Source organism: Nyctereutes procyonoides, unplaced genomic scaffold (genome assembly GCF_905146905.1).
Source record: "Nyctereutes procyonoides isolate TBG_1078 unplaced genomic scaffold, NYPRO_anot_genome, whole genome shotgun sequence".
NCBI lineage: Eukaryota > Metazoa > Chordata > Mammalia > Carnivora > Canidae > Nyctereutes > Nyctereutes procyonoides.
In genome coordinates this window covers 4,592,838-4,619,277 of record NW_026575025.1, presented here as the reverse complement: position 1 = coordinate 4,619,277, position 26,440 = coordinate 4,592,838, and the positions used below count along the sequence as shown (strand labels likewise).

Genomic DNA, 26,440 nt, shown 5'->3' with positions numbered 1-26,440 from the left:
AGAGAGGAAGTCCGCTTAGGCGAGGAAGCTGAGAGGGTCAGCGGGAGGTGGGTGCACGGAGGGCGCTTGGGGGCAGGGGGCGCTGGATGCTGGACCGGCTCAGTCCCTCTCTGATTACAGGCCCCGGGGACTGGCGCGCCTGGCACGGCCGGGGACACTGCGCTGAGTCTGCGGGAGCTCACACATGGTGTCCTGGCACTGGCAGCTCTCGATGTGGGTGTAGGTGTAGGTCTTCGAGCCGCCCTGAGGGCACTGCAGCACCACCTGCCGCTGGCTGGTGCGCTCCTCCTTACAGCAGGAGCAGCTGTGGTCCAGGCCCTGGGCCTCAGCCGAGTACCTGGGGGAGGGTGGGAGTGAGGAGCTGCTCCCTGGGCACCCCCCCTACTCAGGGCACACTCGGGGCCTCAGACTCACATGGCAAAGGTCCCACAGGACCCAGAGCAGTAATTCATTGTGACATTGTTGGAGCAGCCGTTATAAGAAATTTCCTTGGTGACGGGGATGGTGGAGCAATAGATCCTGGTCTCATTGCGAGGGATGCCTGGCAAGAGGGGGCGGGGGCTCTGGGGTGGGGTCTCCACACCTTTACACGGGGCCCACAGGTCCTTCCCCAGTGCCTTCTTCTCCCTCCTCCAGCGAGCCTGGCCTCGGCCACCCCCCAGCAAGCGGGGCACCCCAGGTGACACCCTCAAATTTAACATCTGGCTGAGAGTGGCACAGAGGGCACAGGATCCCCGTGACACCATTCCCTGTGTCTCTTCCCCTTGAGGGCCCCGGATGGAGCTCCCCTGCCCAGCCGCACCTGGTGCCCAGGAGCCAGTCTCCCACCAGCTTATACTCACATTTTTTGCAGCATCCGTTGGGCATGAGTGTGATGGAGCCCTGGAAAGAAGGAGAATGAGCCTGGGAGCCCCTGGCTGCCCCCCAACCATGAACAACCCCCACCTGCCACGGAGTGGGAAGGGACAGGTCCCAGTCCTCGGGACCCCCACTCACCGGGATGCAGATGCTGGGGTCAAAGTCGGGGCAGGTGATGTTGGAGACAGAGGAGATGAGCTGGTTGTGTATTTTCACACAGCTGAAGAAGGTGCAGTTATTCTTGGGGTCAGAATGTATGTCCCCAGGCTGCAGGGCACAGGACAGTCTGGTGAGGCCCAGCAGGAGGCCCGGCCGGCAAGACACACCGGAACCGCCTGGCAGGCTTCCCACCACCAGCTGAGGGCAGCTTCTCAGACAGGACGTCCAGCCTGTGGGCCCAGAGCCCCGGGCAGGTGACGCAGAGACAGCCATCAGCCCCTAGTGCACAGACATGCCTACACCCCTACCCCGGCACCTGCAGATGTTTATAGATGTGATTACGTTAAAGATCTAGAAATGAGACCATCCTGGATCACACAGGTGGCCCTAAACCCAACGACAAGGGTCCACACAGGCCCATAGAGGGGAGGGGCCCAGGGAAGATGAGGCAGAGAGTTGATGGGTGACACAAGCACAGCACCGCCTGGAGCCCCGGAAGCTGAGGAGGCAAGAGGATCCCCCAGAACCCTGTGACACCTGGATCTTGGACTCCGGCTCTGAGGGCTCCCGGTGTTTCTAGCCCTAGTCTGTTCTCACTTGTCATAACCACCCCAGGACACTTGGACAGCCGTGCCCAGAGCTGAGGAGAGCCAGCCAGGGGTTGCCCATGGCTCCCAGCCAGCTCCTCCCATGTCAAGAGACAGGATGTCAGCAGGTGGGACCCCCCACCTACCTTTAGGATGATGTTCTCCTTATCTGGCCTCTTGATGATGCAGTGGGTCTGCACACACTTCCCACAGCACTCCCTGGGAACCTCAACCAGCTCGAAGCCCTGCAGGACACGCACCACTTGGGTTGGCGGGAAGGAGAGGTGCCCTGGGGGCGGGTGGGGGGCGGCCCGTGCTCCCGGGGTGGGGTGCGGCTTACGGGGTTGCAGGAGTTATTGCAGGGCACATGGGAGCAGGAGATGATGTTGAGCTGCGAGGTGCTGTTTCTCTTGGTGGTACAGACACAGTCCTGGCACTTGGATGAGTAAACTGGGGAACCCGGCTGAGGACAGACAGTGAGTGAGGCAAGGCATCTCCCACGCCTCCCACCCACTCACAGGAGGGCTGGCCCCTGCCCCAGAGCCCCCAGGGCGGGCACCCGCCACCCCCCGGCCCAGGGCTCACCTGGTACTCGGCATTCCCGTGGACGCACACCCCCTTGGGCACTGGAAGAGAGAGTGGGGACATGGGTCAGGCTGGCCCCGCGGCTGACGCCCAGCCACCGGACACTGTGGGCCCTCGGGCCCCACTTACCACAGGAGTAGGACGGGCAGCACTTCCCGGGTCTGGTCTCACTCTTCACTTCGAATCCCAGTGGGCACTTGGGCAGTGTCTCCTGGCACAGGCTGGTGTTGCACTCTGGAGGGAGGGAGGAGACCCAGTAGGACAGGCAGGGCCTGTGGGCGGCAGCCCCCCTGACGCCCAGGCCCCCAGGCCCGCTCTGACCCCGGCGCCCCCCAGTGCCAGCCCAGCCCCTGCCCTGGGGCGGCCTTACTGCAGGATGTGATGTTGCAGCACGGGTCCGCGGGGTTGACCTCCGTGAGCGGGTAGGTGCCTTCCTCCATGCACTCGAGGGGCTCCTGGCGACACTCCTTGGGCTCGCAGACGATGCCGCGCCCGCCCTCCAGGCACACACAGTCCTTGCAGTCGAACTCGAAGTGCTCTCCAAACTGCAGGGAGGAGGTGGGTGGGCGGGGGGCGCAGGCGGGGGCCCGGCCCTCGGCGGAGGAGGCGCAACGTGGGCAGCACACTGAGGGTCCCGTGGGAGACCTGTGCCCTCCCCGCCTCCCAGTCCTCGGGCAGGCTCGCTCAGGCCACATCGCTGGTCACACAGCCGTGACCGGCTCCCAGCATTCACCTCCACGGCCTGGCCCGCGGCAACAGAGACACAGACCGCACGGCAGCGGCCAAGGTGTCATCTTGGGTTTAGACAGAGCATCAAATGACTGATGGGTGGGTGGTATGAAGGGGGTGGATGGACGTTTGGATCATTGGGTGGATGGACAGATAGACAGTTGAACAAAGGGTGTGGGTGTGGGTGGGTAGGAGGAAGGAAAGAAAGAGGAAGGGGGAAGGAAGGGGACACCCCTGCTGGCTCAGCCTCCTGGGACTCAAACAACATGACTCAGGGTTTGAGACTCCTGGATTCTCGTGAGCATCCCACTATAACCCCAAAAACTCCAGGTTCATGGGGGAACCCCACCCCAGCACCAAGGGACAGGGCCTACCTTTCTAGGCACATCGTCAGGTCCCACACAGCCTGGAAAGGGAGAGAAAAGCAGTCCTGTTAGCGGAGTCCTGGTGCCGCAGGACTGGGGTGGGTTGGGGGGGGCCGTGTGGGCAGGCAGCGTACCACACAGCTCCACGCAGACATCGTATCCCGGGGCATAGCTCGTGGTGCCCTCCGGACAGAAGCAGCCTTCCACCAGGCTGGTGTTCACCTCTGAGGGCCTGGGGGTGGGTAAGAGGGGTGCACACACAGGCTGGGAGGCAGGCATGCTGGACCCCGAAGCCCAGGCAGCACCTGCCACCATGCACAGCCCCCAGGGCCAGCCCACCATCCCTGCGCACCTTTCAGCCACTTACCTAGACTCGCAGGTGGGCTCCTCTGCGGGACCACAGGCGCGATACTCCCGGTGAGGCGGACATGTCACCGCTGCAGGCAGGAGACACAAGTCAGAGGAGCCAGAATCAGGACAGAGGAGCCCATGGGCCCCCTGGCAAGGGACAGTGCTGCCCAGCATCTCCTGTCCCAGCCGCAGGTGACCCGCTGCCCGGTGCCACCCACCTCAGTCCCCCACAGGTGCCTGGCTGTGCCTGGCAAGGCTGGCAGTAGCCCCGGGCCCCCAGCCGCTCAGGCCGACCCTTCCTCCCAACCCCAGGCCCAGCCCGGCCCCGCCAACCCGGTGTGCTCCAGGCTGGGCACAGCGCCCCATGGAGCCCAGAGACCCCCTCTGGCCCTCAGGACCACAGGTCTGGGTGAGGGGCAGGCACGCACAGCAGACCCCGTGGGTGTGGTTCCGCCAGTCGACACAGATGCCCGAGTGGGCGCACAGGGCCGCGTAGGCCTGCAGGCTGGCGCACTCTAGGCCTGAGCCGGGCACGAAGCAGGTGTCGAACACGCAGGCATCGTAGTAGTGCTGGGGGGGCACCAGGGCGTGGCACTGGGCAAACAAGCTGGAAGGGAGAGGGCGGGGGTCACGCTCTGGCCGGCCCTTCCCACCAGACCAGTACCTCCACCTGGCTGCCCTCCAGGAGCCTGGCTCAGCCTACACCCCACCGAACAGGGACCTGCAGGAAGACGGTGGCAGGAGAGCAACAGGGCCGCCTTGGGGACGAGGACAATCTGCTGGGGGCCACATTCCTGGAGGTGGACGCTCTGCCCTAAGTGGCTGCCAGGTGCCAGAACCAGTAGCACCACCCCCACCCCACCCCCCGCAAAATCCTGGCAGAGGGCCATCCAGACTCAACTTGTACACCTCTGGGGACAAGGTACTCGCTCCCCACGGATGCCAGCCTTGGGAGTGCCTCCCTGCTCCCAGCCCTGAACACCAGCTCTGTCCCCGTCAGTTGCCTTCCTTAAGGCCTTGGGCTCTGCTGGCCCTGCTGAGGCCACAAAGGGACCGGGTTGTCTGACATCGAGATCCCCGGCCCTGGGCCCTCCGCGACTCCCCTGTGGTGCCCCAGCCCTGTGCTCATGCCCCTGCCTTGACTCCTATTTGTAGACAGGGCTGCGGCATGGAGGGGCATGCCTGTCCCTGAGACCCCGCAGCTCGCCAGGCTGGGGGCAAGGGCACCTGTCTTTGATGAGCTCGCAGAGAGAAGAAGCACAGTCCTTGTGGTGGGTGGTGCTGCTGCCCCCTGGTGGTGTGATGAGTGGGCGCTTGGTGGTGACACCGGTCTGGGGACAATGTGGCTTGGACGGGTCGTTCACCACCCAGTGGTCAGCTGCGAACTCGCAGTTGGAAACCACCTCCCCACTGGGCAGCATGCAGTCGTCCGCGGTGTTGTTGGTACAGGTGCCTGTGTTGGGAGGAAGCCCGCTTCGTACCAGCACACGGCCCCCGGCCGGCCCTGGACCCTACTCATCTCCAACCAGCTCCCCCGGTGACCCTCAGGCCTCCGATGGGCCTCTTTCCATGGGGCCCCGAGCGGGGCAGCAAGAGAAGTACCTCACACCCTCCTCAGGGGCACAGACCCAGCCCAGGGCTGTGGGGAACCTTCTGGGGGGTGGGGGGCGAGGGGCTCACCACACTGGCCCTTGGTATTGTTGCCAAAGTGCTGGTAGGGCAGCCTGATGGAGAAGGAAAGCCCGTTGTAGGAGATGACGGCGCCCAGCTCGGGGATGTCCACCACGTAGTTGATGCCTGACTGGTACACCTGCAGCCCGTACTTCCTGTAGGGCAGTGCCACGACCTGCCTGTTGACCTGCACCTGTGTCCAGAACAGCTGGTGTCAGGAGGGCCAGCAGGGCAGACACAGTGGCCGCTCCCCCGGGGCCCTCCTGGCCACCTCAGGAAATGGAGCATCGTGGCTCTAACCAGGGTGAGTCTTCAGAGAGCACCTGAGTCACCCCACCCCTGCCTGTTTCCAGGCCTGTGCATCCGGAGTGGGGGTAGGGGGAACCTCTGCCTGTCCCCCTGCCCCTGCTCTGGGCCAGACTTGTCCTGGCCAGTCCCTGGGGTAAGATAGCAAGGACCCTGCCCTCACAGGCCCCTGGAGACTCTGGGGCCTATGCTGAGGAGAGAGCCCCCCAGGCCACATGAAGCAACACCACGCGACTGTGTGCACAGTCCCTGCACTCAGGAAGAGGGCTTCTGGCCCAGAGACCTGGGGCAAGGCGGATGGTGGGAGCGAGAGTGGATGAGGTTAAGGGGTCCCTGACAGCCCCCAGGGGGGCCTGCTGAGCGACGGTGTCCTCCACCTTGCCAGCGCACCTGGACCTTTATGGGCATCAGCTGCAATGTCTTGATCAACACCTCCTGAGACTCGTGGCGCACAATGAGCGTGCGCGGGCAGGACACCTGGTCGTTGACGTCACAGTGGTAGTTATCGATGTACACTCCGAAGTTGTCCACCTTGGAGGTGATCTCCTCCACAAGCACGTAGGTGCAGTTGCCCTGGTAGCTGTAGTAGAGCCCATCGAAGGTGACGTAGTGTGGGTCCCCCCAGCCTGTGCAGTAGCCTGCGGAGGGAGCTTGGCTGAGCCACGCTGGGGGCCAGGACGGGGGCAGGAGCAGCCAGGAGCCCAGGGACGGGCGGGGAGAGCAAGCAGGGATCAAAGGGGTGCCAAAAATTCTGGTCCCTGGGGCACATGGGGCATCCGAGCCTGTGCTGTGGGATGGAGCCTTACTTTGGAGCTGGGAGGTCTGGGGCCCAAGTCCAGCTCCTCCAAACCTAGGAGCAGCCTTGCTCTGGTCCAGCCCCTCCCCTGCCTGGACCCTCTGCCTGAGGTGGGGAATGAGCAGAAGGCCCACAGCAGGCAGCCATCACGTCCACCTGGGTTCTGCGCCCCCAGACCCCGGCCCCACAGAAGGCATCAGGGGACTCACAGTCACATTCCCAGTGCCAGCAGCAGCCGTCGGGATCCAAAACTCTCACGGGCTGGAGGCCGTTGGTGCAGGTGGGCATGGGCGGGGGCTCACACTCCACCTCTACTAGTTCCACGGTGTTGTTGTACTTGCAGATGGCCATGGTGCAGTTACACAGCCACCACGTCTCGTTCTCCTATGGCAGGAAGGGCGCGGGATCAGCGGGGGCCAGCCTGGACCCCCTGGCCTGCAGAGAGGGTGGGCCTGAGGCCCCATGCAGGAGGCAGCTGCCCTGCCAGCCTCGCTGAGGGGGACCCGGGACACCCTGTGCCCAAAGGGCTGCTGGAAGCCTCAGTGGTAATGCAGGGCATAGGAACGGGGGCATCTTGGATGACCAGCAGAAATGCAGTGCCTGGCATCAGACACCTGGCTGGTGCTTATGCTCAGTGCCAAGGGGACAAAACATGGCCCACAGCACACTGACCTGTCTGGGAGGAATAAAGTCTGGGCACCCAGGAGGCTTGCTGGTGGTCGGTGTGCTTGATGACACAGGTGTGGGTGTTTTGGGTGTTGAGGTCGGTGTCAACTTGGAAGGGGTAGGCGTTGGGGAGGGTGTGGACGGGCATGACCAGTTGAAGATCTCAAGGGTGCAGGACAACGAGCAGTTCACATAATAGCAGGTGTCTCCGTGCGTGCCATTGTACACCACATCACCTGCAAGGGGAGAGAGACCAGGCTTCCACTGTCCGGGCAGGGCTGACCACCAGGGCCTGCAGGCAGGTCCCCATAAGGCCACCAACCCCCACTTCCCTGACTCATGGCCACAGCAAAGTGGGGCCAACCACAGGGACAGCCACCCATACCCAGCATCCAGCTTCCCAAGCAAGCTCCTGGTTTAGACTTATGCCTGACCCCTGAGCACTGGTAAAAGCAGACCAAAGCCTCACCAGCCTTTGTCACCTGAGAGCCAGAAGTGAAAAGCTTGGGTACCTGGTATGTAGTATGTGTCATTCAAAAGGCAGCAGGGGACGATGATAGAGGAGATGAAGCCCGTGCTTTTACTGATGTGGGGAGAGGAGATTGAGGTCTGTGTGGGGGTGGGCCCATGGGAGGTCGTGGTGCTGGTGGTCTGTGGCGTGGGCGGCGTGGGCGGTGTGGTCGAGGAGGGCCTGGGGGTGGTCGCACTGGTGGGGGTGGTCTTCGAGGAGGGGGGACCAGAGGTCTGCGTGCCTGTCAAAATGAAGGTTTCGGGTGAGATATGCTGACCAGCTGCCCTCTGAACCCCCTCGGGGAGGAGTAGGCAGAAGTGGGAGACAGAGGGAGGGTCTCCCAGGGACCTGACTGGCAGCTTCCACTCCCTGCCCAGCCCTGGCCTGACATGATACAGTGGGTCCCCCTCAGTGGGCTGCTTTGCCTATGTTGCCCATCACACAGCCAAGGAGTGAAGGACAAGGACCTCAGGCAGCTGTGCCTGAAGAATGACATCTTGTGGGGGAAAGTGAGAGCACTCAGCTCTGCTACCCACACATAGGGTGATGGTCAGCAGCTCCCTGACACTCAGTGGCCCACCCTGGCCTGCAAGGGAGGCATGCTGAGCCAGCCTGGAACCTCTCTGCTACTCTCTCACTAGACAGACTCATGTCTGAGAAGCTACAGGGCTCCCCTAGCAGAAAAACATGCTCTCCTAGGGTAAGGAAGAACCACAGCCCATCACTGGGAACCACACTAGCTCTGTGGTGTTTATATACCTGGAATGGTGGTACCAGAAGTGGGCGGGGAGAAGGTGAGTTACCTCTTGTTGTAGTGGCCTTTGTTTCTGTTGGCGGGGAAGGCGATCCTGTGCTGGTTGTCTCCACGATTGTCGGGGTAGGGGTCAGATGTGTAGTTGATTCTGCAGAAAAAGGGAAAGTCAACTGAGAGTTTGGAGGAAAGGAGGGCTCAGGTGGGGCTTTTGGCATGGTGGTCTTACCTGTAGGTACAGTGCTGGTGGTAGTGGTGGTCGGAGTGGTGGTGGTGGTCGTGGTGGTGGTTGGGGTTGAGGGGCCAATAGGAGTGGTGGTCAGAGTCCCTGTGGGGGTGGTAGTTGGAGTGGTGGTGGGGGTGGTGGTTGGGGTGGTGGTCAGGGTGGTGGTGGGGGTGGTTGTTGGAGTGGGGGTGGTGGTTGGAGTGGTGGTGGCAGTTGAGGTCAGGGTGGTGGTTGGGGTGGTGGTCGGGGTGGTTGTTGGAGTGAGGGTGGGGGTAGTGGTAGGGGTGGTGGTTGGAGTGGTGGTGGTGGTTGGGGTCGGGGTAGTGGTGGTAGTTGAGGTCAGGGTGCCCGTAGGGGTGGTGGTCAAAGTCACTGTGGAGGTGGTAGTAGGAGTGGTGGTGGAGTGGTGGTTGGAGTGGTGGTGGGGGTGGTTGTTGGAGTGGTGGTGGGGGTGGTGGTTGGGGTGGTGGTTGGGGTGGTGGTGGGGGGGGGAGTGGGGGTGGTGGTCAGGATGGTGGTAGTGGTTGATGGAGTGGTGGTGGGGGTAGAGGTCGGGGTGGTGGTGGGGTGGTGGTAGTGGTGGTATGGAGTGGTGGTGGGGGTGGGGGTGGAGTGGTGGTCGGGGTGTTGTGGAGTGGTGGTGGGGTGGGGTGGGGTAGTGGGGTGGGGGTGGGGTGGTGGTGGGGTGGTCGTGGTGGTTGATGGAGTGGTGGTGGGGATGGGGTGGGGGTGGTGGTTGGGGTGGTGGTGGTGGGGTGGGGGTGGGGGTGGGGTAGTGGTGGTGGGTGGTCATGGAGTGTGGTGGGGGTGGAGGTGGGGTGGTGGTAGTGGGGGTGGGGTGGTGGTCGGGGTGGTGTGGTGGTTGATGGAGTGGGTGGTGGGAGTGGGGGGGTGGGTCGGGGTCGTTATGGAGTGGAGGTGGGGGTGGTGGTCGAGGTGGTGGTGGTGGTGGTCAATGGAGTACTGGTGGGGGTGGAGGTCGGGGTGGTGGTGGTGGGGGTAGGGGTGGTGGTCAGGGTGGTCGTGGTGGTCGATGGAGTGGTGGTGGGGGTGGAGGTCGGGGTGGTGGTGCTTGATGGAGTGGTGGTGGGTGTGGGGGTGGTGGTCGGGGTGGTGGTTGGGGTCGTTGTTGGAGTGGAGGTGGGGGTGGTGGTCAGGGTGGTGGTCGATGGACTGGTGGTCAGGGTGGAGGTCGGGGTGGTGGTCGGGGTGGTGGTCGATGGAGTGGTGGTGGGTGTGGGGGTGGTGGTCGGGGTGGTAGTCGATGGAGTGGTGGTCAGAGTGGAGGTCGGGGTGGTGGTCGGGGTGGAGGTCGGGGTGGTGGTCGGGGTGGTGGTGGTGGTGGTGGTGGTCGATGGAGTGGTGGTCGATGGAGTTGTGCTCGGGGTGGTGGTCAATGGAGTGGTGGTAGGGGTGGTGGTCGGGGTGGTGGTCAGGGTGGTGGTGGTGGTGGTCGATGGAGTGGTGGTCGGGGTGGTGGTCGGGGTGGTGGTCGGGGTGGTGGTCGATGGAGTGGTAGTCAGAGTGGAGGTTGGGGTGGTGGTCGGGGTGGTGGTCGGGGTGGTGGTGGTGGTGGTGGTCGATGGAGTGGTGGTCAATGGAGTGGTGGTCGGGGTGGTGGTGGTGGTCGATGGAGTGGTGGTGGGGGTGGAGGTCGGGGTGGTGGTCGATGGAGTGGTGGTGGGGGTGGAGGTCGGGGTGGTGGTCGATGGAGTGGTGGTGGGGGTGGAGGTCGGGGTGGTGGTCGATGGAGTGGTGGTGGGGGTGGAGGTCGGTGTGGTGGTCGATGGAGTGGTGGTCGGGGTGGTGGTCAGGGTGGTGGTAGGGGTGGTGGTCGATGGAGTGGTGGTCGATGGAGTGGTGGTTGGGGTGGTGGTGGTGGTCGATGGAGTGGTGGTGGGGGTGGAGGTCGGGGTGGTGGTCGATGGAGTGGTGGTGGGGGTGGAGGTCGGGGTGGTGGTAGGGGTGGTGGTCGATGGAGTGGTGGTCGATGGAGTGGTGGTCGGGGTGGTGGTCGGGGTGGTGGTGGTGGTCGATGGAGTGGTGGTCGGGGTGGTGGTCGATGGAGTGGTGGTCGATGGAGTGGTGGTCGGAGTGGTGGTCGGGGTGGTGGTCGGAGGAGGCGTGGAGATACAGTAGTCCGGCAGGTAACAGCACTCCACGTTGATCTCGTAGTTGAGGCAGTACGGCTGTGGCATGAGCCCCCCTGGTTTCTGGTCTTCGTTCTTGCACACCAGTCCCACGGAGACGTCGCACTGCACGGTTTGCCCGAGGTCGCCCAAGGGGATGTCGGGCCAGAAGACGGCTCTGCAGGAGATGTTGACGGCCGAGCCCAAACTGCAGACTTCAATAGATTCGAAGTCCCCACCCGGTTTAGTAAAGGTGGGTTTCCTGGAATCCAGCCAGCCCGTCCAGTAGCAGTCAGGCACGCAGGGAGGGGTAGACCTTGTGCTGGTAGGCGTGGTGGTGGTGGTCGGGGTGGTGGTCGGGGTCGGGGTGGCCGTGGTGGTGGTGGTCGGGGTGGTGGTGATGGTTGAGGTCGGGGTGGTGGTCGGGGTAGGGGTGGCCGTGGTGGTGGTGGTCGGTGCTCCTGTGGGGGTGGTTGTTGGAGTGGTGGTTGGGGTTGTGGTGGTGGTGGTTGATGGAGTGGTGGTGGGGGTCGGGGTGGGGGTGGAGGTCGGTGTGGTGGTCGGGGTGGTCGTGGTGGTTGATGGAGTGGTGGTGGGGGTGGAGGTCGGGGTGGTGGTCGGGGTGGTGGTGGTGGTTGATGGAGTGGTGGTCAGAGTGGTGGTGGTTGATGGAGTGGTGGTGGTAGGGGGGTGGGGGTGGTGGTGGTCAAGGTGGTGGTGGTGGTGGTTGATGGAGTGGTGGTGGGGGTCGGGGTGGGGGTGGAGGTCGGTGTGGTGGTCGGGGTGGTCGTGGTGGTTGATGGAGTGGTGGTGGGGGTGGAGGTCGGGGTGGTGGTCGGGGTGGTGGTGGTGGTTGATGGAGTGGTGGTCAGAGTGGTGGTGGTTGATGGAGTGGTGGTGGTAGGGGGGGTGGGGTGGTGGTGGTCAAGGTGGTGGTGGTGGTGGTTGTGGAGTGGTGGTGGGGGTCGGGGTGGGGTGGAGGTGGTGTGGTGGTCGGGGTGGTCGTGGTGGTGATGGAGTGGTGGTGGGGGTGGAGGTGGGGTGGTGGTCGGGGTGGTGGTGGTGGTTGATGGAGTGGTGGTCGAGTGGTGGTGGTTGATGGAGTGGTGGTGGTGGGGGGTGGGGGTGGTGGTGGTCAGGTGGTGGTGGTGGTGGTTGATGGAGTGGTGGTGGGGGTCGGGGTGGGGGTGGAGGTCGGTGTGGTGGTGGGGTGGTCGTGGTGGTTGATGGAGTGGTGGTGGGGGTGGAGGTCGGGGTGGTGGTGGGGTGGTGGTGTGGTTGATGGGTGGTGGTCAGAGTGGTGGTGGTTGATGGAGTGGTGGTGGTAGGGGGGGTGGGGGTGGTGGTGGTCAGGTGGTGGTGGTGGTGGTTGATGGAGTGGTGGTGGGGTTGGGGTGGGGGTGGAGGTCGGTGTCGTGGTCGGGGTGGTCGTGGTGGTTGATGGAGTGGTGGTCAGAGTGGTGGTGGTTGATGGAGTGGTGGTGGTAGGGGGTGTGGGTGGTGGTGGTCGGGGTGGTGGTGGTGGTCGATGGAGTGGTGGTGGGGGTGGAGGTCGGGGTGGGGGTGGGGGTGGTGGTCGGGTGGTGGTGGTGGTGATGGAGTGGTGGTGGGGTGGAGGTCGGGGTGGTGGTGGTGGTTGATGGAGTGGTGGTCAGAGTGGTGGTGGTTGATGGAGTGGTGGTGGTAGGGGGGGTGGGGGTGGTGGTGGTCAGGTGGTGGTGGTGGTGGTTGATGGAGTGGTGGTGGGGGTGGAGGTGGGGTGGGGGTGGGGGTGGTGGTCGGGGTGGTGGTGGTGGTTGATGGAGTGGGGGTCGAGTGGTGGTGGTTGTGGAGTGGTGGTGGTAGGGGGGGTGGGGGTGGTGGTGATGGAGTGGGGGTGGGGGTGGGGTGGGGGGTGGTGGGGTGGTGGTGGTGGTGTGGGTGGGGTGGGTGGTGGGGTGGTGGGTGGTGGTGGTGGTGGGAGTGGTGGTGGGGTGGGGTGGGGGTGGGGTCGGTGTGGTGGTGGGGTGGTGTGGTGGTGTGGGTGGTGGTCAGGTGGTGGTGGTTGTGGAGTGGTGGTGGTAGGGGGGGTGGGGGTGGTGGTGGTGGGGTGGTGGTGGTGGTGATGGAGTGGTGGTGGGGGTGGGGTGGGGGTGGGGGTGGGGGTGGTGGGTGGGGTGGTGGTGGTGGGTGATGGGTGGTGGTGGGGGTGGGGTGGGGTGGTGGTGGTGGTTGATGGAGTGGTGGTGAGTGGTGGTGGTTGATGGGTGGTGGTGGTAGGGGGGGTGGGGTGGTGGTGGTCAGGTGGTGGTGGTGGGGTTGATGGAGTGGTGGTGGGGTGGAGGTGGGGTGGGGGTGGGGGTGGTGGTCGGGGTGGTGGTGGTGGTTGATGGAGTGGGGGTCGAGTGGTGGTGGTTGATGGAGTGGTGGTGGTAGGGGGGGTGGGGGTGGTGGTCGATGGAGTGGGGTGGGGGTGGAGGTCGGGGTGGTGGTCGGGGTGGTGGTGGTGGTCGATGGAGTGGGGGTGGGGGTGGTGGTGGTGGTTGATGGAGGGGTGGTGGGGGTGGAGGTCGGGGTGGTGGTCGGGGTGGTGGTGGTGGTTGATGGAGTGGTGGTCAGGTGGTGGTGGTTGATGGAGTGGTGGTGGTAGGGGGGGTGGGGGTGGGGGTGGTGGGGTGGTGGTGGTGGTGGTCGATGGAGTGGGGGTGGGGGTGGAGGTCGGGGTGGTGGTCGGGGTGGTGGTGGTGGTCGATGGAGTGGGGGTGGGGGTGGAGGTCGGGGTGGGGGTGGTGGTCGGGGTGGTGGTGGTGGTTGATGGAGTGGTGGTGGTTGGGGGGGTGGGGGTGGTGGTGGTCAAGGTGGTGGTGGTGGTGGTCGATGGAGTGGTGGTGGGGGTGGAGGTCGGGGTGGAGGTGGGGGTGGTGGTCGGGGTGGTGGTGGGGGTTGATGGAGTGGTGGTCAGAGTGGTGGTGGTTGATGGAGTGGTGGTGGTTGGGGTGGTGGGGGTGGTGGTGGTAAAGGTGGTGGTGGTGGTGGTCAATGGAGTGGTGGTGGGGGTGGAGGTCGGGGTGGTGGTCGGGGTGGTGGTCGATGGAGTGGTGGTCGGGGTGGTGGTCGGGGTGGTGGTGGTGGTCGATGGAGTGGTGGTCGGGGTGGTGGTCGATGGAGTGGTGGTCGATGGAGTGGTGGTCGGAGTGGTGGTCGGGGTGGTGGTCGGAGGAGGCGTGGAGATACAGTAGTCCGGCAGGTAACAGCACTCCACGTTGATTTCGTAGTTGAGGCAGTACGGCTGTGGCATGAGCCCCCCTGGCTTCTGGTCTTCGTTCTTGCACACCAGCCCCACGGAGATGTCGCACTGCACGGTTTGCCCGAGGTCGCCCAAGGGGATGTCGGGCCAGAAGACGGCTCTGCAGGAGATGTTGACGGCCGAGCCCAAACTGCAGACTTCAATAGATTCGAAGTCCCCACCCGGTTTAGTAAAGGTGGGTTTCCCGGAATCCAGCCAGCCCGTCCAGTAGCAGTCAGGCACGCAGGGAGGGGTAGACCTTGTGCTGGTAGGCGTGGTGGTGGTGGTGGTCGGGGTGGTGGTGATGGTTGAGGTCGGGGTGGTGGTCGGGGTCGGGGTGGCCGTGGTGGTGGTGGTCGGGGTTGTGGTGATGGTTGAGGTCGGGGTGGTGGTCGGGGTCGGGGTGGCCGTGGTGGTGGTGGTGGTCGGGGTCGGGGTGGCCGTGGTGGTGGTGGTCGGGGTTGTGGTGATGGTTGAGGTCGGGGTGGTGGTCGGGGTCGGGGTGGCCGTGGTGGTGGTGGTCGGGGTTGTGGTGATGGTTGAGGTCGGGGTGGTGGTCGGGGTCGGGGTGGCCGTGGTGGTGGTGGTCGGGGTGGTGGTGATGGTTGAGGTCGGGGTGGCCGTGGTGGTGGTGGTCGGGGTGGTGGTGATGGTTGAGGTCGGGGTGGTGGTCGGGGTCGTGGTGATGGGAGTGGTCGTGGGGGTCAGGGGTGTGGATATGGGACACGGCAGGCAGCAATTGACACGGATCTCGTAGTCGTAACAGACTGCGAAGGGGCCGTTTCCAAACTGGTCTTCATTGTAGCAAATGAAGCCCACGGACACATCGCACTGGGCCTTCTGGCCGGCCTGCTCCCAGCTGAGGTGGGGGTCCGTGGCCAGCCTGCACTCGATCTCCTCGGGGGCCCTACAGACGCTGTCGAAGGTCTCCCGGTCTCCAGCATTCTGCTCAGTGGGATGGTTCTCGTTGATCCAGTCAGACCAGAAGCAGCACAGCCCTGGGGTAGCAACACCCGATGTTGGTCCCCACCCTGGGCGCAGCTCCAGGGAGCTCACCGGGCCTCCCAGAGGTCAGGGTCCCATGGCTGCCCTTCCTAAGAATGTCAGGATGGATGCCACGTCTGCCCTCCTCCTGCAGCTGAACGCTGCACCCCTCATGCCACACCTGGGTGATGGACCCTGGCCTCAGGGCCCCCAACCCCTTGCCCAGCTGCTGTCAAATCCTGCTGCCCCCCAAAAAAGTAAATCCGGGAAGAGTGACCCATTTCAGTGAGGAAGACCACGGGAAGGGGCCTGGTCTGGGCTCCCAAGCGACGGTGTCACCCAGAGCCAGCGAGTCCCTGGGGTCAAGGCCCGGAAAGCACCCTCTGTGCAGAAGAGAGCAGCACCACTGCCTGACCCCACCCATGTCCCGGTCTCCCAGAAAGTTACTGGGAGCCCTTCCTGGCACCTTCCCTCCCAGCCGCGCACCCGTGCGACCCCCACAGGACCTACCCAGAGCTTGCGAGGACAAGGGTGGAAATACAGAAGAACCGGAAAGGAAAAAAGCCTGGCGTTAGGTAGTTCAACATCTTTTTTAAAAATCTTGTTAATTTTTACGACTTTCTTTCCAGTGGCTGTTACCCCCGGGGTGGCCAGTCCATTGGTGACTGCCACCTCCGTGGCATGGATGACATGGACACAGGGACACCTAGGGACCTTCCTCTGCTTTCTCAGGGACAACCTCAGGGGTGTTCTCCTGCTGGCTCAGGAAATGTCCCCCCAGTCACCTTCACGCCTGTCTGGGCTTGGGGATGTGGTCGTGAGGCTGGCACCTCAACTCGAAAGGCCAGGGGCACAGGGGACATCCCCTGAGCAGAGACGCCCATCGTTTTGACCACCCACCCGCAAGCAGAGGTGAGAACCTGCTGCACTTGCCCCCGGAGGGGCCACACCTGCTGGGCTCAGGGAAGCCGGGCACTCGGGGAAGTGAGGGGGGCATGGCCCTGGGGCCTTCCTTACCTGTGCTGGGTGTCGGGGTGGTGGTGGTGGTGGTGGTGGTGGTGGTGGTGGTGGTGGTGGTGACGGGGGTGGAGGTGACAGGGATCGTAGTGGAGGGCAGGGGGGTTGAGGTCACACAGATGTTGAAGTGCCTCTCCACGGTCCCGTTGGGGCCACAGATCTCCCAATAGCAGAAGAAGCCATCCTGGGTGTAGTTGAGAATCTTCCCTGGGGGGCAAGAGGAAGGCCCATGTCCACACGGCAAGAATGAGACTCTCAAGAACCCCCCAGGTGTCCCCTAGCTAGCTCCAGCAAGTGCTAGGCCAATCCCCCCACCCGACCTCCAGAAACCCAGGGGGTCCCCCATCAGGGCACAGGAGCCGGCTAGAAGAAGGGATGACCTGGGCTCCCCATCACAAGTCTGAGCCAGCTCTGAGCCGGGCAAGCCCCCAGGGGGCCACAGGGACAGGGAGGGCAGCCTGGGGGCTCTCCTTGGGGGAGGAGGCCCTGGCCGGCCACCTCGGGGTAACGCAGAGGGTGGCTTACCTTCATCCCACCAGCAGACAACTTCCGAGGAGTTGGTACACACGCTGTGAAGCAAGTACAGAGCTGCAGACCCTGAGGCCAAGGCCAGGCCCCTCCTGGCTCCCAGCCCCCTGCCCCGAGCACCCCGCAGGATGTGGGGCAGGAGCCCCAGCTCCTCGGCTCTGCCCATGCAGAGGGGGAGCTCGCATGCCTACGGCCTGGATCCTAGGGGTGCCCGTGGGCCCGTATGCATGACGTGCTGGTGCAGGTGGGCATGTAGGTGTGCGTGCATGTGTGCATCCGTGAACATGCAGTGTGCTGGTGCGCACGGCTTGTAGGTGTGCGTGTGCATGCACCTGACCTCCCCAGGCCCTCTGCAGCCTGAGCCCAAGTACCAAGAGTGGCAGTCCTTCTCAGGGGGAAAAGATGCTCCAGGTGGGTAGCGTGTGTCCCCGACATAGCAGCCACATTTGTCTGCTGTGACGCACTGCTTCAGGTCCTCGTCATAGATGGGCCTATCCTTGGGGCACCGGGGGTAGCAGCCTGGAGGGCACAGGGTAGGGGGCTTAGGCCACTGCAGAGGGCCGTTTGTCCACCAGACCCCACCCATTGCCACAAGCCCCAGCCGCAAGGCCCTGCACACCGCCATTCAGCCCAAGAGACAGCCAGGTCCCACCCAGCCTCCTGGGGAGGTGAGGGAGGGCGCCCTGAGCCCCCGACCCTGATTCCCCCCCATGGACTAGGATGCTCCCTCCCCAGAGGTGGCTCAGTCTCTCATGCCCCCTAGTTCTCAGCCGCAGTCCTTGTCACCCCGCCCTGTCCTCCCTGACCTCTTCCGGCCTTCGGGTCTCTGTCACCCTGCTCGTTACTGCCTCTGTCTCCAGGCCAGGGGCTCGGCTCAGGGCACACACTCTGTGGCCAGGTGAGCCCGACCCGTCCAGACCTCAGGCCCCCAGTCCCACGGGGCCGCTCTCAGGCCAGCCTGTGGGTGTCTGGGCACCATGCCCACCCCCGAGGCCCCCACTCACCCTCCAGGTAGGACACGGAGATGTTGGAATGGATGCCATTGATGGTTCTACAGGTCTCGAAGCTCCGATTCCCGCACGGCTCGTAATGCCACTCACACTCGTCCGGGGGGTTGTAGTAGTCGCAGAATATGGCTGGGGGGAGGGGTCAGCTTCAGGGGGGCCGAGGCCAGAGTCGGGGGAGACGGGCCAGCACGGCCCCTGAGGGGCGACACCTGGCCCGGGGCCAGGGAGGCAGAAAGGGACAACGTGTGCCCCGTCTCCTCTGTGGGCAGGGAGAGCCGCCCGCCCGCAGGGCAGCCCCAGCACGGAGACAGGTGGGCACTCACGGCACAGGTCTGGCGTCCTCCAGAACACGCAGGCCCCCTCCTTTGTACACTCCTGGGCGTAGGAGGCCACTGCGGAGCAGAAGCATTCACAGTCCCCGCCGGAGTCACAGGAGCAGGAGTCATGGACGCAGGCCTCGTAGAAGGGCTTGGGGTCCACCTGGGGGAGAAGACTCTGCCTCAGGCCCACACCGCCACCCGGGGCCAGACCTGCCCTGGGGCCAGGGAACTCGGGACCACCCGGACCAGGGCACCGTCACCCAGCACCAGCCTCCCAGGGAGGCCTGGGGGGGACAGGGGTCCAGAGACCGGTGGCCTGCCCTCCACACCCCCCACCACTGCCTGGAGCCACAGGCCTCTGGGCCTCAGGGGCTTATGTGTCCTTTCTTCCTCTTTGGAAGGCACCAGAGGAGCAGCGAGCTGGGGGTCTTGGGGAAGGTGGGACCTCGGGCCCAAGGACAGAAGATGCAGTTGACACTGCCCGGTGGTGGCCACGGTGTGACCCCAGCATGACCCACCCCGGCCCGCACACCTTGCTGTGGCAGCTGCTGAAGACAGAGCTCTTGATGATGCTGCACTGCTTCTCAGCCCAGGCGAGGCGGTGCGGTCTCAGGACGCAGGGCTCCGGGGTGCTGCTCACGTCGGGACAAGTGGGGGCCTCCTTCCAGCTGTTCCCGAAGTCCAGCTCGCTGTCCACCACCATGTGGTCCCTCGTGGTGAAGTCATTGCTGGAACGCTGGTCAAAGTTGCCGCACAGCCCGCACACCGCGCCCTGCAGAGACGGCGAGCCAGCAGCTTTGAGACGGGCTCGTGGGAGGGAAGGCAGCCAGTCCCATCATGCCCCGGGGAGGCCAGGCAGGGGAGGGCCACCACGTACCTTGTAGGATGGGGACAGCTTGATGAAGATGGTTGTCTTCCTGTCCCAGATGACAATGACACCAATGCTCGCCTCCACCACTAGGTACTGGCCCACATCCCGCGTGGTGTAGGCCACGGCGTGGCCCGTGTCGCGTTGGACCACCAGGCGCTGCTTGTTCTCGAGCTTCAGCTCTGTCCTCTGTGCCCGGGGAGAGGCCCCGTCACTGGTTGGGTCCTAGGGTCCCCTAGGGCCCCCGTGACCCCAGGGTCAGGCAGCACTCACCCCTATGAATATTTTGATGGCCTTGGAGCAGGTGACCCCCGTGGTGCCACAAGGAACGTTCTCAGTGATGATGCTGAAGGAGCCCAGGGAGGCATTGTGGCCGCAGTAGTCCTGGGGACCCATAGAGGACGTGAGCCAGGCTGGCTAGGCCACCTGGACCCCACCCTGGCACGAGGACCCTGAACCACACCCACAAGCCCCTCAGTCCCCGTGCGCTGCAGGAGGGTCACAGAATAGGAGCACCGAGGGAGGGCCAGCAGTACCCCTCGCTGGGCGCTGACCACGGCCCTGGTCCAGGCCTCACCTGAGCAGCCACATAGGAGCAGTGTCCGTCAAAATCATAGTACTTCCCGTCAAAGGTGATGTAGTGACCACTCCCGTAGATGGAGCAGGAGCCGTAGCACACGGACTGCGTGCACGTCCAGCGCCCTCTCTGGCAGGTGCTGAGGAGAGTGGGAAGTGGGCCTGGAGGGGTCACAGGGGCCCAGCCCCCCCCCCACTGGACAGCCCCGCCAGCAGCTCACGATCCACACCTAGACACACGCATCCATGTGGACCTCATCGCCCTCGTGTCCCCACCACATGTTCCCACCCGTGCCCAGAGTGGGGCCGATGGAGCCAGGCCACTTACCAGGTGTTGCAGTCCACCTTGATCTTGTCTCCTGGGGAGTACAAGTCATGGTTGTGCACGCATGGGCAGTTCTCCTCCGTGACACAGCCACCACGGCCATCGTCCAGCAGCCCACTTGGGCATATGCAGCCACTGACACACTCCGTCTGATACTGCAGGGGCCGGGAAGTGGGGCTCAGGGCTTCGATGCCAGGTCCAGGGGGCTCAGCCGGCCCTACTCAGGGCCGCCCCGTCTCCTCACACTGTGGACGCCCCTCTGTTCCCCGCCCTCTGTCCTCCCTCGGGCTCCCTGCTGTGCCTGGAGACAGCAAGGGCTACCTCCCCTGTGCCCTTGGTGGGCTAGGCAGGGATCCACAGGGCGCCACCTCCTTCCCCAGGACAGGGAGGGCGGTAAGGCCTGTGCGTGTGGAATCCCGCCTCCCCCGCCCCCATGGTGGCCCCTACACGCACGTGGCCGGCAGCCAGCGTCTGACAGCTGACAGGTCGTGGGTTCTGGATGGCCACCGCTGTCAGGTTGTTGCAGTCAATGTGGATCTTTGGGGATGGACAGCCTGTAGGACAGAGGAGGCCATCCCAGCTTAGCTGGAGTGGGGACGCGGCAGGTACGGGGCAGGTGAGGGACAGGAAGCCGTGCGCTGCAGCTGTTACTTACTCTGGCCAAGCAGCTTGACCTGCATGCAGTGCAGCCTCCCATTCCGGCAAACACTGAGGGGGAGAGGTGGGAGCTGAGTAGGCTCATAGGGGCAGGGGCGGAGGGGGGATGTGGTCCCCCCCAGGTAGAGCACGCCCTCCCCAGCCCTCCCACCAGCCCCAGGTCACCCACCATCGCTCCTCCTGCCTCAGCACCACTTCTCCGGCCTCGAGGTAGAGGCCATGGTAGTAGCAGGAGCACTTGGCCAGGGACACACAGCGGCCCTTCTCGTCCAGGAAAGTGTGGTCCGGGCAGCCGCAGCCGTCCACAGGCGCAAAGCCCTGCACACAGTGGGTGTCGGCCTCGGAGAGTGAGCGGCAGGTCTGCTGGCAGGTGGTCAGGTTGTACAAGAAGACCTGTGAGTTGGGGCAGGAGCCCACATCCTCATCTGTAGGGGGAAGGGAGGGGCCAGCATGAGGGTCAGAGGGATGGGCCCCAGCTGTCCTCCCACAGGCCGTCCCTGAGCCCCCTGCTTCCAGGACAGACAGATGCTGGCCCAGCCACGGGCTGACAAGGGCAGGCTCCCCAAGGCCTTGAAGGCGCACGGCAGCAAAGAGCAGCAGAGGGCTGACCCCTCCCGCCACTGGGGCCCCCAGACACCCCAGAGGGGATGGCACTCACTGCACACTTGCTCCCGCCAGCCCCACAGCATGATGCCCTTGGTGGCACAGGCACGGGCGTAGGAGGACAGCGCAGCACACATGCAGCTCTCGCTGTTCTGGCAGTTACATGTGTCATATTTGCACCTCTGGAGGCAAAGTGAGGCAGGCAGTGAGGGAGGGAAGCAGGTACACACCCACGTGCACCCACACGCAGACACACACGTGTGCTTGCACAAACATGCTCAGCAACCTCCAGCGGCAGCCTCGCCAGCAGGGGTCAACTGCAGGCCGTGCGGGTGCGGGGGCCACCCACCTTGTAATACTCCGAGGGGTCCACGGCTGTGTGGCACTTGCTGAATGGGGTCTCTGTCTTCTTCAGCAGGGAGCACCAGTGCTCGGCATAGTTGGCTGCAGAGGGGCCAGAACCTCAGCGGGGCGGCCGCCCCTCTAGCAGCCCCCAAGCCCAGCTGCCTGGCCACCCAGGCTGGAACAGACTGTGCCCCCGCCCCCCACACTGGCCCGCCCCCCCCCCCCCCCCGCCCAGGGCAAGTCCCGCCCCTCATCAGGTGGGGCACCCCCCGCCTCCCCTCCCTCTACCTCCCCTGACTGGGTGGGCAGTGGTGTGCAGGCACAGCCCTGCCCCTGACGAGGGCCACCACCCAGTGATTAGCGGGCGGGCCCGGGCCCTCTGCTGTGTCTCTTGGCGCACGGCCACCATGGGCCACCGTCAACCAGCCACGTGGCAGAGGGCAGCCGGTGGTTGGGCTGGCCACCCGGCCGGCACCTGCCCCCACCGGCACGTTGCGGGCCTCCCGAGTCCAAGCCTCACCACTCTCGATATTGAGGGAGCAGGGGTCGTCCAGCCAGTCTAGCTTGTCGTGGCAGTTCGACTGCGCCTTCCAGGAGTTGGCAAAACTGGCCCCTGTGGCCTCCACCAGCCCACCAGGCGTCTTAAAGTCATCCCCTTCCTGGCCATTGAAGTTCCCACAGAGCCCTGGGGGGGCCAGGACAAAGTTGGGAAGGGGCAGGGCGGCAGGGGGACGGGGCGGGCCCCGAGCGGGGCCTCTGTGGGGACCCACTGATGGCGCCACTCACCCTGCACGTGCCCCTGGGCAACCTGGTCCAGCGTCAGGAAGAGCTGCATGACAGGCAGCAGCTGCACCTGCAGCCTGAGGCCGAAGGCGGTGTTCACCATGAGGTGGTAGGAGGACGGTTGGAAGACGGAGAAGCTGGCTGCAAGGCAGGCAGCAGGGGGGTCCCACCTGGTTGGCAGGGGCTCCAGGGATGGAGGGGCTGCCCTCCCCCACCCAACTGGGTGCTCCAGGGGCAGGACTCACCTGTCACGTGGGGCAGGTTCACCTCCAGCTCGTTCAGCAGCACGCTGCCATCGGACTTGAAAGCCAGCACCTGCAGGAGGAACAGAGCAGACAGCAGGGCTGAGCAGGGCCTCGGGGACCCTGGGGTGCTGGGCAGGGCGAGGGGGGGCACCCACGTTCTTCCTGTTGTCGGCCAGCAGCACCACCGTCTTCAGGCAGGTCTGCTTGTCTGTGGAGCCGCAGGGGGCCAGCTCACCCAGCAGGGCATAGGAGTCGTTGTGGTCACCCTGTGGGGGACGGGGGGGTGGTGGCAGTGACCAGTGTGGAGCCTAATGCAGGGTCGGGCTCTGCCCACATGCTGCCCCCCAGCTACCTTGACCAGCACGTAGTAACAGTCCCCGTGGAAGGTGTACTTCTTCCCGTCGAAGGTGGTGATGTGGGAGCCGCCTTCCAGGCTGCAGGTCCCCGGGCACGGCAGGTCTTTGCACACCCAGCGGCCGGCGGTGCAGACGCTGTGGGTGGTGGGGAACAGCATCAGGCTCCACTGCCCTCAGGCCTGCCCCCCAGCCCGCTGACTCCCTGTGTCCCCCCAGCCCCAGGCCCTAGACCCACCACTCCTCGCATTCATTGGTGATCTGCCGGCCGGGCGAGTACAGGTGCCCGTGAAGCCTGCAGTGGCACTGGCTCACGGGAATGCAGCCGCTGCCTGTGATGTCGTCGTACACGGTGCCTGCACGGGACAGGCGTGACGTCACCCTTGGCTGCTTCAGAAGGCCCGGGAAGCCCCACACTGCGACTCTTGCTGCAGGGGCCAAGGCCCCGAACAGGCGCTCGGAAGGTGGGGTGATCCCCTAGGTGGGGTCGCCAACCAGGCCTCCCTCTCCCCCCACAGATGCTCCGGTCCTTTGGGCAACATAGGTGCCCCCGCATGTCATCCAGTCAGGGGTGGCCTCCAGGCCCCGCAAGCAGGGCAGCAGGACACTTGCTCACGGAGCGCTGACCAGGAAGGACCCCCCACACCAAGACCCCCCCAAGGCCAACACTGTGTGTGTTGCAGGGGAGGGGTCTTCAGCACTCGCGTCTCCTCTACCTGTTGTCAGGGATGGGGTACTGCACCTCGCTCCCAGCACCGGCGCTACCCCCACCAGCCGACACTGCCCCCCGCCCCAGAGAGAGCAGTGCCACTAGCCTCACCCCGCGGCCCCCCAGCACGCACCTTCCGGGCAGAAGCAGCCATCCATGTGGTGCTCCTCACACAGGCTGCTGACCTCCAGGTGAGAGCAGGTGTCCATGCAGGGCGAGCCGCTCTCCAGGTAAACCATGTTCCCAGGGCAGCTCTTGGCTGGGAGGACAAAGGAAGGCCCCTGAGCCGGCAGATTCGCCGAGGGGGGCCACACAGCGGGCAGGGGAGCCCCTGAGCGCCCACCTCGCATGCTGAAGCCTGGGCCACTGCTGAGTCGGCACCCACACAGCCCCCAGGCCAGGATGCCAGGCCGCCCAGCCCCCTGGACAGTCCCCCCAACAGTCCCCCAACTCAGGGCCCCAAGGTGCCCGCCTCCCACCTGCCCTGGCGGCACTTACGGCACAGCTCAGCCGTCCTCCAGTTGCCGGGCTGCCCGCCCGCGTGGGAGCACTGGCGGGAGAACTCGGCGAGGGTGCTGCAGGCGCAGGAGGTGCCCGCCGGGCACCGGCAGCGGTCCTGGGCGCAGGCCTGCACGTACAGCTCCAGCGGCAGGAGGCCCAGGCAGTCTTTGAAGGCCGAGGCCGTCAGCAGCCTCTCGCACTCAGCGCGCTGCAGACACATGGGCGCCAGGTGAGGACCACACGCCCCCTCACCTCCCGGCTGCCAACGGCCCCCCAGCCCCCCAGCTCGCCCCGGGCCGACGACGCACATGCTCAGAGCAGGACTCCAGGGCCGGCTCCTCCTCAGGGTCATCGCACACCACACCGGGCTTGTTGATCTTCTGCATGGTCCCAAACTCGATGGCACTGAAGAGCACGCCTGGGGACGCAGCCCGTCAGTGGTCACCCCGCCTGCCCCGCCCACCCCTTGCCCACCTGCCAGGCCCCGGGGAGGCCCTCACCATCAGAGAGGAACTCCGAATAGGTCTGCAGCCCATTGTAGTCCCCGCAGAGGCCACATGTGTGGTTCTGGAACCTACTGTCCAGCTCCAGCTGTTGGGGGAAGAGGAGGCAGGGGATGGGCTGGTGGCCAGCAGGACAGGGCCACCACGGTAGGTCTCCCACGGCCAGGCTAGCCAAGTGGGCTTCAGAGGTGACAGGAGGGCAAGTGTCGGCACAGCACGTCTGGCAGGGCAGGGGGCAGCACCCCAGGCCCTGATGGTACTCTCTCCGGGTGGGCTGCCAACCCCCTGAGGGACTCCTCATGACCAGGCTCAGACCCCAGCCACCACACCCCCCTGGGATCCCCAGCCCTCAGGCCCATGGTGGAGCTGCACCCACCATGAGTGAGTCTTCCCGGTTCCACATGAGGGTGAGTCCAGCACGGGAGTAGACCTTGGTGTAGGCATCGTTCTTCTCAATGAGCAGCCCAGAGCTGTAGTGTGGAGTGCTGACCCTGGGGAAGGGGCATCGGGCAGGGGTCACCCGCCGGCCCACACAGCCCCCACCACGGCAGGTCTCCCACCATCCTGCGGCGCAGAGGCCACTGAGGCTGTGCTTGGGTGGGAGAGATGGCCAGGACCACAGACAGGGTGGCCACCTCCTTGTCCAACCTCCCACCCATCCCCCTCCCCACACCTCTCCTCAGAGCAAGGCTGCCCACCCCCTGGCCCAGGCTGGCTGAGGGGCTCCCTTGCCCCAAGTCTGTGCTCCCTGGGCCTGGACCCACGCAATGGACACTGGAGGCGACAAAGGACAGACACCGCGGGAGGCTGGGCAGGAATGCAGCTTAAAGCCCCATTGTTCCAGAGACAATGGGGGACAATCACCTGGGAGGGGCTCCCACTGCTGGCCCCCCACTTCTGTAACTGGAGCCTAGTAACAGGGAGGCCCCCTCCTCCTGGGAGGGCCCCTAGTGGTCGGGGCCCATTCCTCCCACGGGGCGGCGCCCCTCTTGCCCCCCACTCACAAGGCCCCGTTCACCACAACCAGCTGCGGGGTGAGGTAGATGGTGTCATCCTTGATGCTCAGCAGGATGTACTCAAGCTGGGGGTGCTCCCCATCTCTGCCCGCGCCCCGCTTCAGGTGAACCGCGAACTCCTTATAGGAGTCTCTGCAGTCGGACGCGAAGTTGTAGTCACACAGGCCCGGGAAACGGAAGACGTCCCCATCGAAGGTCTTGTAGTGGAAGTCGCCCCAAGTGCTGCAGACGCTGTGGCCGTGGTTCCGGGTCCTGCCCTCTGGGAGAGCGGGAGACGCAGGGGTGAGCAGCCCGGGCCCCCCGGAGGCCTGTTCCGAGGCCCTACCTGGCAGCGGCCCGCAAGGGACCCTCCTTGGCCACCCCGCCCAGGGGGGTCTCAGCCCCCTGAAAGGACATCTCCAGCTGCCACACCCTCGCACCCCAGCCCGGCCCGGAATGCAGCCATTTGCCAAGTGGGCAACGAGGGCCGTGGGGCTCCCCGGAATGCTGGGCTCCCTGTCCGCCTAGCTCAGTGTCCCCTGCCCTGTTGCTGCCTGGACCCAGGCAGCCTCCCCCTGCTCCCACCGCCCCTCATCCAACAGGACTGCATCCCTGCACCCCCAGACGGTGTCCCGTTGTGTCCAAATGTCAGGGGCCAGTTCCCCTCCAGGGGTTTTTCCACCCAACGCACAAGGGGTGGAGGTGTCCCCATCTTGCGTTCCCAGTCTTCTCTGTCTGGAGCGACCCTTTCATCCTGTGGCCAAACACCCTACTCTGCAGGAGGATCATCTTGGCCTTGGCCCCGGGAGGGTCCCTTACTCCCGGGCCCTCTCGGCTGCCCCTGCCTCCCACACACACCCCTGGACAGAGGCCCAGCTCAGGTGTTTCCAGCAGGAGATGGTCCTCAAAGGGATGGCACAAACCCAAGACCCCCTTCCCTCCTTCCTTCCCTCCACCCAAAGTCAGCAGGGGCTCAGGAGCAGGATGCCCGACCCAAGCGGCACACCCCAAAGGAGGGGCAGAGGAGGGTCGCCTACTCCCAGGTAGGACACCTGCCCTGAGCCACCCCAGCCTTCCTGCCGCCCCTCACCTCTCTGGAGCTCTGCACCCCTGGCCGAGCTCAGGACCAGGCAGATGGCCACCAGGCGGGCTAGTGACAGCCCCAT

General features: G+C 64.9%; 1 protein-coding gene across 1 annotated transcript; it reads right to left on the bottom strand.

The window, feature by feature from the left end:
* Positions 1-26,440, bottom strand: LOC129503218 (mucin-2-like). Its single transcript, XM_055315207.1, has 50 exons — positions 26,365-26,440; positions 25,284-25,554; positions 24,656-24,770; positions 24,271-24,367; positions 24,085-24,194; positions 23,774-23,984; positions 23,409-23,534; positions 22,805-22,922; positions 22,566-22,704; positions 22,369-22,479; positions 22,214-22,283; positions 21,972-22,109; positions 21,709-21,870; positions 21,190-21,284; positions 20,896-21,022; positions 20,407-20,662; positions 20,236-20,288; positions 20,034-20,134; positions 19,584-19,735; positions 19,257-19,395; positions 18,953-19,063; positions 18,689-18,868; positions 18,344-18,583; positions 17,815-17,971; positions 17,489-17,620; positions 16,856-17,003; positions 16,482-16,525; positions 15,957-16,163; positions 14,674-14,953; positions 10,708-11,369; positions 9,846-10,560; positions 7,586-7,626; positions 7,080-7,309; positions 6,617-6,791; positions 6,002-6,249; positions 5,315-5,498; positions 4,862-5,087; positions 4,063-4,241; positions 3,651-3,720; positions 3,418-3,515; positions 3,293-3,324; positions 2,560-2,734; positions 2,319-2,423; positions 2,190-2,230; positions 1,945-2,067; positions 1,751-1,849; positions 997-1,125; positions 843-882; positions 415-541; positions 1-337 (listed from the first exon to the last, which is right to left on the bottom strand). Exons 1-50 carry the CDS (start codon positions 26,438-26,440, stop codon positions 115-117), a joined length of 8,088 nt encoding a protein of 2,695 aa, XP_055171182.1. The 3' UTR covers positions 1-114.

Bases quoted from the DNA above. Each gene is read 5' to 3' on its own strand.
- LOC129503218 (XM_055315207.1), bottom strand. From the start codon at position 26,440: ATGGGGCTGTCACTAGCCCGCCTGGTGGCCATCTGCCTGGTCCTGAGC. The intron at 18,869-18,952 runs GTGAGTGCTGCC...CCCCGGGCACAG, and splicing joins CCATCAAAATATTCATAGGG to AGGACAGAGCTGAAGCTCGA. The intron at 17,972-18,343 runs GTGTGCGGGCCG...CTTCTCCCCCAG, and splicing joins TCAGCAGCTGCCACAGCAAG to GTGGACCCCAAGCCCTTCTA.